The sequence below is a fragment of the Lathamus discolor genome, chromosome 5, assembly GCF_037157495.1.
Source record: "Lathamus discolor isolate bLatDis1 chromosome 5, bLatDis1.hap1, whole genome shotgun sequence".
Taxonomy (NCBI): Eukaryota; Metazoa; Chordata; class Aves; order Psittaciformes; family Psittacidae; genus Lathamus; species Lathamus discolor.
The window spans coordinates 116,687,554-116,699,803 of record NC_088888.1 but is presented as its reverse complement, the minus strand read 5'-3'; the positions used below and the strand labels follow the sequence as shown (position 1 = coordinate 116,699,803).

Genomic DNA, 12,250 nt, shown 5'->3' with positions numbered 1-12,250 from the left:
TCTCTTATTTTTCAACAACAGAGCACAGTCAGTCCTCAGTAGAAAAACCTGGTTTTATCTCAAATAACCTGTGACAAATTCACACGCTTCAACTTGATTTACAATTCTATAGCTACTGCTGTCCCAAAGTAGATTATGTGTGCACTACAAGTGATGGCTATCTGAATAAAAAAATGGAAGTACAGCTTCCTACTAAATACCCTGTACTGAAACATGAAGAATTGCCTATTTCAGTGGTTTACTACTGTCGCAAGCATCAGACCATTCGATCCCTACCCAAGGCACAGAGTCTTGATCATTCAGTTACGCTCCCTTCAAATAGTAACCAACAGATGAACACAACAAATGTAACACAAATCCCCTTCAAATTACATGTTGTTTTGTTGATAGAATTATCATTGCTTCATGGGTGCCTCCTTGCCTCTACCCACCATAGAATGAAACACAAATTAAGAAATGATCAATTAATACAGCACAGAGGTGTTCTTATCTGGAAGGAAAGAGTTTGGTTTTGGATAAAGCATCTTTTGTACTCCTGAAAAGGATGTTGGTGATTTCACTACTGTTATAAAGCCAGATTTCTCATCCCAGGATGAGAAATTCATCTCATAGATGCTTTTCAGAAGAGAAATACTTTCTCTGCATTAGCTCAATATAACATGGCTTTTTCTTAAAAGTTTCAGTCTTTTTGTTCCATTTCAGAGAGAACACACTCTTTAGGATCACCACACTTTCCGGGAGACAGGAGAAAATGCTTCTGCTCAGGCACAATCTTTATTCACAGCAACTGTTATTTTCAATATACCCCCACAGAAGTGTCATTGCCTCAAAATATATCCTTTTGTCCATTTTATCAATTACACAGAAGTCATTAAACTCCGCTAAATAAAAGTGTAAACCCTAGATATTTGGAAATAAATGGAATAAAACAATCTTTTGAGGAAAATCTGTAGTGCTTAACAAAAACAGCAGCCAGCCATAAACTGGATTTTATTGCTGTGACTAAATTATGTTTTCTAACAAGTCAAATATTGATTAAGAGGTCTTGTACAAAATCTCAACAAATACTTTATCAAAATTTAAGCTAAAAGTTATGTATCAAGAACATATAACAATAAATTATTGCTTATATAAAATAAGAACGGTTTACTAGATGCTGACAAGTGAAAAAGTGTTGATCTTCAGGTCACTGAATAGTTTCCATAAGTCAAGTTTCCATGTTCACCAGCTCACACAGGCTCTGGTGCTTTAAAGGCAACAGTCTGTCTGCAGTAAATTTCAGAAGGCTACAGTCAAGATTTAACATCAAGAATTACTCTTTATTCTATTGTCATTTTGGAACTCCAGGGGAGAACATTCCTAACATGTAAAACAAGATAACCCATTTTGTACAGCATTTCTTACCTGTAACAAGCTGTTCCATATGGACATTCAGGCCGGTTATCATTGTCATCCTGAGCTATGATCTCTGTTTCATAATAGTCATCATCATTAGGGTGACTGAACTGCTGAAAGTGAATGGGATTCTTCCTGAAAAAAAAAAAAAAACAAATATTGCGAACTGACTGTTCCACTTAAACATAAGAAGTAAAGATAAGAAAGGTGTTACTGAATCAGTGACAACTCATTTTTCTATAATGACACAAAGACAAGCTCTTAATATTCAACTTTATGCAGAATGTAAGACCTCCTTTCAGGATAACAGGAGAAAAGTTTTTTCTCAGCATATGCTGCAAAAGAGAGTAAATCACAGATTTTCCTATTTGCCATCAGCTTTAAGTTTCAGACCCCCAACACATACACAATCTACTGACGTAGTCTTATAGCAATCTTACTCAGGGGCCAACTCGCTGAGTCACGATTCCCTCTGGAGCTATTGAAATGCCATGGAAAACATTGCTGAAGTCTTAGCTCAAGCTGGAAGAGCCAACGCACAGCAGCAGAAAAACTGCTGGATTTGAAGACTCCCCACACCCTTGAGGGATTGCTTGTTAGCTCAGGCTCTATTATTTCTGTTCTGTATGCGAGTTACTGCCTACTTGAATATTTACAATGACAGAATATTATTCTAGATGGAGCAGCCTGCTGGACATCACATTGATTGTGCTGTCAAGTCTGCCTTGGCTACCATGACATTTCATTTGAAATACCAAATTATAACGATGTACATACATAACTACTCTGTATGTAGTTGATTCACACCAGTGTTCATGATGACAGCACATTACCAGCATCCACAACTTCTTGCTCTAACATGCAGTTGAATCTGAGGTGAGCAAGTACTGAATACCAATATACACACCACTGAAAGAACAATTCTGCTTCTGGGCAACAGCTTTGACTGCAACCATACCAGACACAGCAGCCATAAACATCACTTAAGAGAAACATTTGCTTTATAAAACTTCTGCAACTGATGTTGAAAAGAACAGAGAATAACACATTAGGACTTTGGGAGAAACCCATGTGACAGATCAAAACATACTACAAAACATTATGTCAAAGTGAACATACTGGTACCAACAGCAAATCTACTTTTCCCATTTAAGGATGCTTTTTTTCAAGCATAATATTCAAAAGCAAGAAATATGAGCTACTTTAATAAATGATTTTCCAAAAGGCATCCACAAAAACTTCAGTAATTTACCACACTAATTCCCAGAGTACATAACCTTCAGTGTGTGCAAGTTATAAAAGTGAACCGCTTGCCTCAAGCAGGAAGAACGACAACTTTGAACTGCAAAGTACCTTAACCACTTTAATTTATGCTTGTTACAGATGCATTTAGAAACACAAAGCCAGAAACATTTATGCAGCTAGCTACATACACAACAGCTCCCTCATCCATCACAGGCATTCTTTCCTTTAAATTCAAAATGACCTGTTAGGAACTTTATAGGCAACAGCAAATACTAATTTCAGCATTTCAACTACTGCCATAAGAAATAAAAGCTTTTGCTACAACTTTTGCAAAATGATTACTTAAGCATTGTGAGCAATACTGGTCATTCAGGCCTCCTTTTAGGCATCTGAAAAAATTAGGTATTCAGTATTAATACTTTAAAATCTCCATTGCCTGGTATCTTCCACTCGGGGAACTCAACAAGAAAGCTACAGATGAACTCTTTCATGCGCTACTTATGAGAGAACCAATGTCTCTTGGATCTCTTTACACAGGTGAGAGACTTACAGTCCCGGTCTTTTCTGTAAATTTCTGCAAACTACTGGGTAAGTAAATACAGTTTCACTAAAAATCATAGAATCGTAGAATGGTTTGGGTTGGAAAGGGCTTTAAGATCATCTAGATCCAACCCCCCTACCATGGGCAGGGACACCTCACACAAGAGCATGTCCCCCAAAGTTCTGTCCAATCTGGCCTTGAACACTGCCAGGGGATGGAGCATTCACAACTTCTTTGGAGGACCCGTTCCAGTGCCTCACCACCCTCACAGTAAAGTACATCACTGCAAGGTTGTATTTTCCAGTCTTCGACAACAATTTCTTAGGAAACATCACTTCCTACACCAAACTCAAACCGGCTGCCTACTTTTTTTCCCATTTAAAAAATAAATGAGATGAGAACAAGTCATTTTAGAGGCTACTGGCTTTGTTTTCTGAATGTATACTTCCTTCGTATTAGCAATAGCAGCAAGAATTTTCAGTAATTTGAAACACAATTCACCTTCTCAAAGGGATACAGAAGCAACTAATGTTCTGTGAAATTGTGGATGCCTCATCGCTGGCAGTGTTTGAGGCCAGACTGGACTGGCCTCTGAGAAACCTGGCCTAGTGGAAGGTGTCCCTGCCTGTGGCAGGGTGCTTGAACCTAGACAATCCTTAAGAACCCTTCCAACCCAAACCATTCTATGATTGTATTTAATTTATTCCTATAGTAAAATACATGTAGCATCATAGTCACCAAGGACAGAAGGCCTAATAGGTTGATTATCCAACCTATTGTATTTCAGGAGATATCCAATTCCTTTCAAAAAAAAAAAAAAAAGGAACAAAAGGATCTTGATGTACGCTCCCTGTCACAGGGCTTCAGGATTCTTTGGACCAGTTGATGATGCTCCTCAAACTATATGTTACCTATGAAGTACCTTACAACATGTCCTGCTTCAGACATTCAGGACTATTAGAAACATCATATTTTATCTCACCTTTACCTGGATAATTTGTACTCATTCTACTTCTATGTCTTGTGCAACAATATTCAGCAAAATAAACAGACGCATAGAAGTGCATAGCTTATATTAAGCAAACATTTTCCCTCCATGCAAAAATCTAAAGCCTCTTCCTTTTACTAAGGGTTTGGCTTGTTTAAGGTTTTTTTCTTTCTTTTTTGGGCACAAGGGATTTGAGTGGTAAGAACACAGCATTTATCACGCTGTAAGTTGCACTCCAAAGCTACTTAGTTTCGCCACAAAACCTCCCTGCACAGGAATATGTTATTTGTTTGATCAAAACAAAATTATACTCACACAAAAATCAACCAATTAAAAAACTATTTTAAGAATAAAGTCTTACAACAGTTGCCTTCTCAAACACACTTACTGCACCTTTGCTTTTACAGCAGCTATGGATTTGTGCACTTACCCTTGAGGATGCAAAAAATTATGCAAATAAAAGTCATGCAAATAAAACTTATCAAGTTCTTCAGAATCAATGCGGTCATCTCATGCAGAAGTTGCATACTGCCTAGTGAAACATTTAAGACAGTTTTTCTCATCTGTGCAGCTACCAAAAGATACTTAGAAGCTTTTCCTAAAGCAAGTTTAACTGATAAGTTAAGAATCCCTGGCTCTTTACAATCACATGCAGAGAGCCCTGACATCTTAAGGGCTATTTTCTAGCTTGTAAGGAAACTGGTAGTGAAAATGTAATGAATTGCCAGCATTAGTTATAAAGCCACAGAATTCAAACCTGAAGTTATGCCACGACTGCATGTAACATGCTTCTCAGCTCTATATTGTAAGTCTTATTAGAAGACAGGACTCAAAAAGACAGATACAGGTTTTCAGCTGACAGATTTACAAGCTTAAGGTGAAAGGAAAAGTACTAATCTTCATAAACAAGGAGCAAAGCATTTAGAAGAATGCACATACAAACTCAAAGGCTGGTTGAGCGCGCCCTGCTTTGACAGTTGTGAGAAAGCTTTTTACACACCCAGTCAGCAGAGAACAGGTCTACCACACCCCTTCTATGCAGCCCTTGAGAAGGAGGGGTGGGTTTGGATCTATTTTTCTTTCTTTTTTATCTCTAATTTCCTGTTCTTCTAACTTTGAAAAACAAGCAGCAGACAAGGAAATGAACACAAGAGTGCCGAAAAAGTTCCTTGACAACAAACATAGCCAGATATAACACACACAGAACACTTGTCTCCTAACAGCAGTTTCTTTCAATGCGGTAAAGCTTCAGGCTATCTCAGAAAAAGAATCTGACACTGAAGAACAATGAAAAGAAGCATCCCTGGAGTGAGAGGTGTGCATGAAGCTTGAGTCTTTCAAAAGCAGCATTTTCAAATTAATAAGTTCAGAAACTGAACTATGGATTACAAAGTTATTTCCTAGATGTTTAAGATGTTGGAGAAATATAATAAAATTAATAGAACATTTAATATTTTCAATTTATGCTATTTTACTAAGCATGTACCAAACATGCTGGAGTTCTATCCAAAACACAAGTATATCTTAATATGAGAGTACAAAATAAAGACTACAACACTGAGGAGCATCAGCTATTGGATAAATAACATTTTATGAATAACGAACCTCACCTAGAAAAACAAAACTTTAGGGAAATGCTATGGTTACTAACGCAGTACTCATTTAAGATGCTGACTTTTTAGAAGATGTTCTTGTTTGAAGAGACCTTTCACAAAGTTAAAAGTCATGAAGGAGAAAGAAACCTGTTGTACTCAAAGAAACCTGTTGTACTCAAAGCAACTCCTCTTCCTTCACAACGCTAAAACTAGTTTTTGAACAAGAAAAACACTATGGAATGGAAAACCGTCCATACGTTATCAGTGTGCTCCTTCAAAGTATCCACTCATGTCACACTTAGGTACGTGTTGTCAAAAATATGGGTAACTGAGTGATGTGCTCTACTCTAACACAGCTATCCCATCAATGCAGAAAGACTACTTGGTGGTCTTGCATCAAAAACAAATATTAAGACAGACTACAAAGCATATTTCTTTTGCCGCAAACAAAAAGGTTTAGTCCCCTGATATTTCCTTGACGTTTCCTGAAGATCAAAGCTGATGGTTTTGATATTTCCTACTTAGTAAGATTTTGTTATGTGTTATTTCAGAGCATTCTTTTTTCTTATAAGGCAACACTTTCCAAAAGTATTGCTGCCAAATGTTTTCAAATAAAAACCCAAGAAGAAATGTGCATATGCCAACTCCTATTCCGTATTACCTGTAACTAAAATCTGCTTTCCTAAACATTAGGAAATGTTTAGGAAATATCAGAGCATTAAACCAGATTAACCCACAAATACAAGGAAAAACTTGTCTGAGCAAAATTAAAAGGTAGCTAGAGCAAACTAGAGGCTGCATTTGTACTACTGGATCAGCTTAACTGCCTAACTAAAAACATGTTCTCAACATAATCCTTAAGGGCAAAAATTGAGATATGTGAAAGAAAGGTACATGAAAAGTGGAAGTCTGATGTGCCCATTAACACAACAGCTTTATGCTACTGAGATACAGCTATCCACAGCAGTAGGCACACCTCACGTACACAATAAGCCATTTATTTGTGCTTCTTTATTTTCTAAACCTCACTGTTTTTTCCTATTGCTCAAGCCCACTGGGGGAGAATCAAAAAAGAAAAACAATTGTTAATAAGAAGAAGAAATCACATGACACAAACACCACTCCTCCCACCCCCCCTGTTTTCTGGATTCCCCTTATCTTTTGTGCTTATAATGAACATGGATTATCTAGAGCTGAAAACCTTCTCCTAAATGTACTTCTCAGGTTACTGGTCATTTGCTAGCACTCAGCACTAGTGGTTCTGAACTTCACTGGAATATTTGTATCACACAGAACATTTCTATATTTCACCATAAATTGAGAGGTAATGAGTAGCAGAAGAGAGAGTTAAAAAAAAAAAAATACTGCTCTTCACTTGAAATATTACCAAAGACACTAAGCAGACAAGGGTTAATCTGGAGTTTGTAAGTATTCCTTGTTCTGGTTTTAGGAGGAGGACTGAAAGCTTAAAAAAAATTGGGATGACAAATAGGCACTTAAAGTATTCAGATCACAAAGCATGCAATAACTTCAATAAATACAAGCATCTTTCAAAGAAGTTTCATCTGCTAACAAAACAAGCCCGTTGCTCATTTCAACCACCTACATCTCTTCTCCCCCAGCTACCTGTACCATACACACATGGGTTTTATTTGTTTTCTTTTTAAAATTGACCTTATTATTGCTTTTTATTTCCTGCACCACTTCATCTTTTAATTTGCTGAAGTACTTCATCCCTTGTTCGGGTTATATTAACAGTTACCTGCTAATGCAAGACATCCTGGCTCCTCCTTTCATACTTCAAAATTCTTGTTACACCATTTGCTTCTCATCAGTCCTCTTTTTAACCAAAAGTTTTATTTTCAAATCAAAGCCTGTACCAACTTTACTGCTTCCTCTTCCATAGCTAATACATTACTTCTTAATAACAAGCCAGCTTAAGCTAGTTTTAATTTTGCTTTACCTGTAACAGCCTGATCCATACATGCAAGGTGTCCTCTTATGCTTGATTTGTCTGGAGCTTTCTGAAGCATCTGCACTTCTGGTTGAATCAGAAATTTCAGTCTCATAATCCAGATTTGCATCAGGCTCAAGAATCCCTTCCTGGGCATCAAAATTTTGGGAAGTCCTGCCCCAGTGAGCATGTTGGCTTGTAGAACCAGTAATCGGCTCTTTGTTTTCTGTTTCCTCAATTCTATTGTCTTTACTGGAGATCTGACCTACTTTTTTGGACCGTTTACTATTCAGCTGCCTATCATTTTTTTCCAGAGAACTTCCATGTTTTTTTGTTCCAGTCTTGCCATTTCCTTCCATGTTTCTCATGGTATTCTCAAGAGGAAATCCAGATGTATTCTGTGGAACAAGGTTACATTTTGAAGAACCTGAAAATTTACACTCTTCAGAATTAAATGCTTTAAGGTCAAACTCTGCCTTATCATTTTCAAAATCAGAGAATCACAGAACAGCCCAGGTTGGAAAGGACCTTGAAAGAAAAGTCTGGTCCAGCCTTTAAAATCTTCTGCTCCACTTCCCAAACTCCAGTTAGATGCTAAATACAGCTGCGGAATGAAAGGCTCAAGTGAAGCACACACACACACACACACACACTTGAAAGAAAAGCTTATCCAAGAGCAACCATCCTCCGCTCCATTTTCCTCACACTGGAGTCAGGCTCCTCTCTCACTTCCTCAGTTTGTGAACAATCCAAGGACTTTAGTTTAAAATATTTATTAGAAATACTGTTCCTGAAAAATGAATCGGGATTGTATGTGTGAAGATATAGTAGGATCTAGAAAAACACACATTTCAATAATAGATTTAATTTTAATCCCTTAAGTATCAAGATATATGGAATATATATCTCTATACATAAAATATCATATGGGAGATACATGGGAATTCATGATTTATACATTGAGCTTAATCCCACCACAATACATCTTAAATGCCTCAGCTTGTGACTCTAAATCATAAAAACTTGTCAGCAAATACTCAGGCAAAGACTTCAGTTTTGACAAGTGCTGCATTTTAAAATTTGGTGCAATATACATTTAAAATAAGAGATGTGTGCTTTAAAAAAAAAGTATATGAGATACATAATGAAGAAAGGAATATTGTCCTCACAACTGATGCGTTACCTGAAAGCATACCTATACTGAAGGCTGAACTACTTTAAAACATTATAGAACTATTTTAAGGTCTCTGCTTTCTGCAGTTTATCTTAAGTTCCCCTCCAGTAAATTTATACTTAGTTTACACATGTTTGGCAGAGCTTGAAAAATCAGCTGGTAGTTTCCCATTTTATTTTGTTCCTTTTATTGCAAGCCCCATAAAATGGTTAACCAAAAGCAGAGACAATTAGATTTGAGATGGAATGTGATTAAGAAAGGGCAAAGTCCACATTAGTATCAACTGATCCTGACAGCAGCATATTCAGTATTTCAACTGCAAAGATGACTCTTACTGAGACTCACAAAATCAGGCTCAGCAAACAACTGCAGCTTCATTAACGAAAGGAGGACTAAATTAATTTGCCACTCCCATTTGCAACTCCTCTACTACACACTTCAATTGCATATAACGAGACCAAATACTTTCACATTTATTAGGTACTAATTAAAACCAGGTTGCAATCAAGGAAAACCGAAGCCATCATCAGCACTGCTGGCCCTGCTTCTAGCTTATACGTGACCTCATTGCCACCTGGCGGCTGCTGGCCCTGGGAAGAATTAACACCCTTTTTACTTCCTACCCTTCAGCAGATTTTCTCAATCACCTTATATGTAACAGCAGGAGCATGATTTTGATATCAAAAAGTCCAATCTTATAGAGCTGTCTCTGATTATTACTTTTGCTTGCACTAACCCGTTATTTTTTCCTGCAAAGTTCTGAAGGCAATTTCTTACACTGTGCTTGGGATAAAAATGACTGATTAAATTATTAGGAGAAAATAAGTAAAGCTTTACACTTAAAAATTGCAAAATGAAGTAATTCATTATGTAGTCACTCACCTTGTAATTTGACAAAGGGAAAACAGCACTGCAGCTGGTATTAATGTAGCTAGTCAACAACAAAGCTCACTGCTCTTTTCAGATAAAGATACCACAATGTTACAGCAAAATCACCCTGGCAGGGTATGCTCTCCATGAGTAGATCATTTCAACTATCCTTAAGCTGATATTATAAAAACAAAACCAAAACCCCAATAGTTTTCAGTGTCAAAAACAATGATGCATACCAAATAATAGTATTTTATCAGATCCTAGAACAGATCCAGGCAATTCTAATGCTAGAGATTAGGAAAACCTCCCCAGGTTGTTCACTTAAAGGAAACATCAGGGAAAGCCTCTGCTCTCAGCAGAATATAGTTTGTTTGTCTTTTATAATGATCCTCCTCTTTTCATTACTAGCAGGGTGCTATCACCAAGTCTTTAACTGCCAATAAACATAGCTGTACTTTGAGGAAACACAGGGGTTGACCAGCTGGACTGAAGTATCTGTTCGCTCATTGCCAAGCTTATTTTGGATTTCAGGGAGGTTTTTTTCCTCCTTTTTTTGGCTCAGATTTTAAGATAGTGGCATAAGCACACTCCATGCTACCTTTCTTCAAAACACAGAAGTTGCTGAGCTACATACCCTGATTTTCTGATCATAAAACTTCACCAACTGCAATGGCTCTAGTGTGGAAAAAGTCCAATGTTGCAATATATCAGTGTCATACCATCACCTGTCCCTAAAGAGTTTTCAGAAAGAAGAAACCACGCACCAAGCCACTCCTGGAAACAGTACATTGGCCCATGTCTTCCAGCCTCTTGCTATAAAGCTGAAAGTCTGGTATTTCTATTGGAACATTTGGGGCCCACGTCCCAAATCCTGAGAAGGAAGTGTTAGAAACCCAAGACTCTGAAGGCTTCCATTATCCTTGCCATAGACCTGGCCACTGGACTGGCATTTCAAAACAACTGCTATAGAACACATCACAAGCAGAACATGTACTTCTGTTGTAGACCCAACCTTCAACATGACATTGCCAACTACACTCTTAATAATTACCCGAGATGAAGGAACAGGGATGGAAAGACAGCTTCTTTTCTTTTGATCTTCCTCTTCACCTTCAAAATCCATAGTTTCTTCAGAAGCTGATCTTTTTTTCTGCTGCGCATTTACTTCTGATTCTAATGACTCCGTATTACTTTCTCCCCTTCCTTGGCCTTTTTTCAGTCTATTACCTTAAAAGAAAAAAAAAAGGGTACTTTTAGAATGCAATTTTACAAGAAAATCCTTACCATGTTAGAAATCTAAAGCTCCAGAAAAGCAGAACACTGAACAAAAGCATGAGAAATTGCAGCAGCTGTGCATATGCTGTTTCAACAATATATATTTCACTTCCCACTTACAGGAATAAGAAAACAAAACAAACATTTTTTAGAATGAAACAGATGCTTGAGGGGAAACTTTGGAAGAAAACAATAAACACATGGCAAAGGATATTCTGGACTGAATTTGGAGGAAAATAATAAATACATAGAATCATAGAATAGTTAGGGTTGGAAAGGACCTCAAGATCATCTACTTCCAAACGCCCTGCCACAGGCAGGGACACCTCACACTAAACCATCCCACACAAGGCTTCATCCAACCTGGCCTTGAACACTGCCGGGGACGAAGCACTCACAACCTCCCTGGGCAACCCATTCCAGTGCCTCACCACCCTCACAGTAAAGAGCTTCCTCCTTGTATCCAGTCTAAACTTCCCCTGTTTAAGTTTCAACCCATTACCCCTTGTCCTATCACTACAGTCCCTAATGAAGAGTCCCTCCCCAGCATCCCTATAGGCCCCCTTCAGGTACTGGAAGGCTGCTATGAGGTCTCCACGCAGCCTTCTCTTCTCCAGGCTGAACAGCCCCAACTTCCTCAGCCTGTCTTCATACGGGAGGTGCTCCAGTCCCCTGATCATCCTCGTGGCCCTCCTCTGGACTTGTTCCAGCAGTTCCATGTCCTTTTTATGTTGAGGACACCAGAACTGCACACAATGCTCCAGGTGAGGTCTCACAAGAGCAGAGTAGAGGGGCAGGATCACCTCCTTCGACCTGCTGGTCACGCTCCTTTTGATGCAGCCCAGGATACGGTTGGCTTTCTGGGCTGCGAGCGCACACTGCCGGCTCATGTTCATTTTCTCATCGACCAACATGGCAAAGATTTGTCTGGACTGACGGTATCAGTAACACTGACAATTTAATTTACACAAGGGACACTCATCAAGTAAACCACATGTCCAAGAACAACTTTTACCACAGACATATCATGAAAGTATCACTTCGTACTACCAGTTTATACAAACAAACGTCAATTAGGACACGGCAAAATCAGTGTATGCCCACTTGCCTAGTCAACCACATCATGGCTGATTATTTCCTCAGCCAGTAACCAACAGAAAGGCAGCAAATGTTGTGCCTCTCTTTGGAAAGCTTCACACCTCATAAAACT

The 12,250-nt window shown here is 38.2% G+C and overlaps 1 protein-coding gene across 6 annotated transcripts in view; it reads right to left on the bottom strand.

Moving 5' to 3' along the window:
* The window catches only part of APLF (aprataxin and PNKP like factor), a 37,463-nt gene that overhangs the window by 8,175 nt on the left and 17,038 nt on the right, over positions 1–12,250 (bottom strand). For all 6 annotated transcript variants that reach the window (XM_065682287.1, XM_065682289.1, XM_065682292.1 and 3 more), the window contains exons 4-6: positions 10,817–10,992; positions 7,728–8,116; positions 1,405–1,530 (exon numbers count right to left, since the gene is read on the bottom strand). In XM_065682287.1, coding sequence (XP_065538359.1) covers positions 1,405–1,530; positions 7,728–8,116; positions 10,817–10,992 — 691 coding nt within the window. The remainder of the gene's footprint in view (positions 1–1,404; positions 1,531–7,727; positions 8,117–10,816; positions 10,993–12,250) is intronic.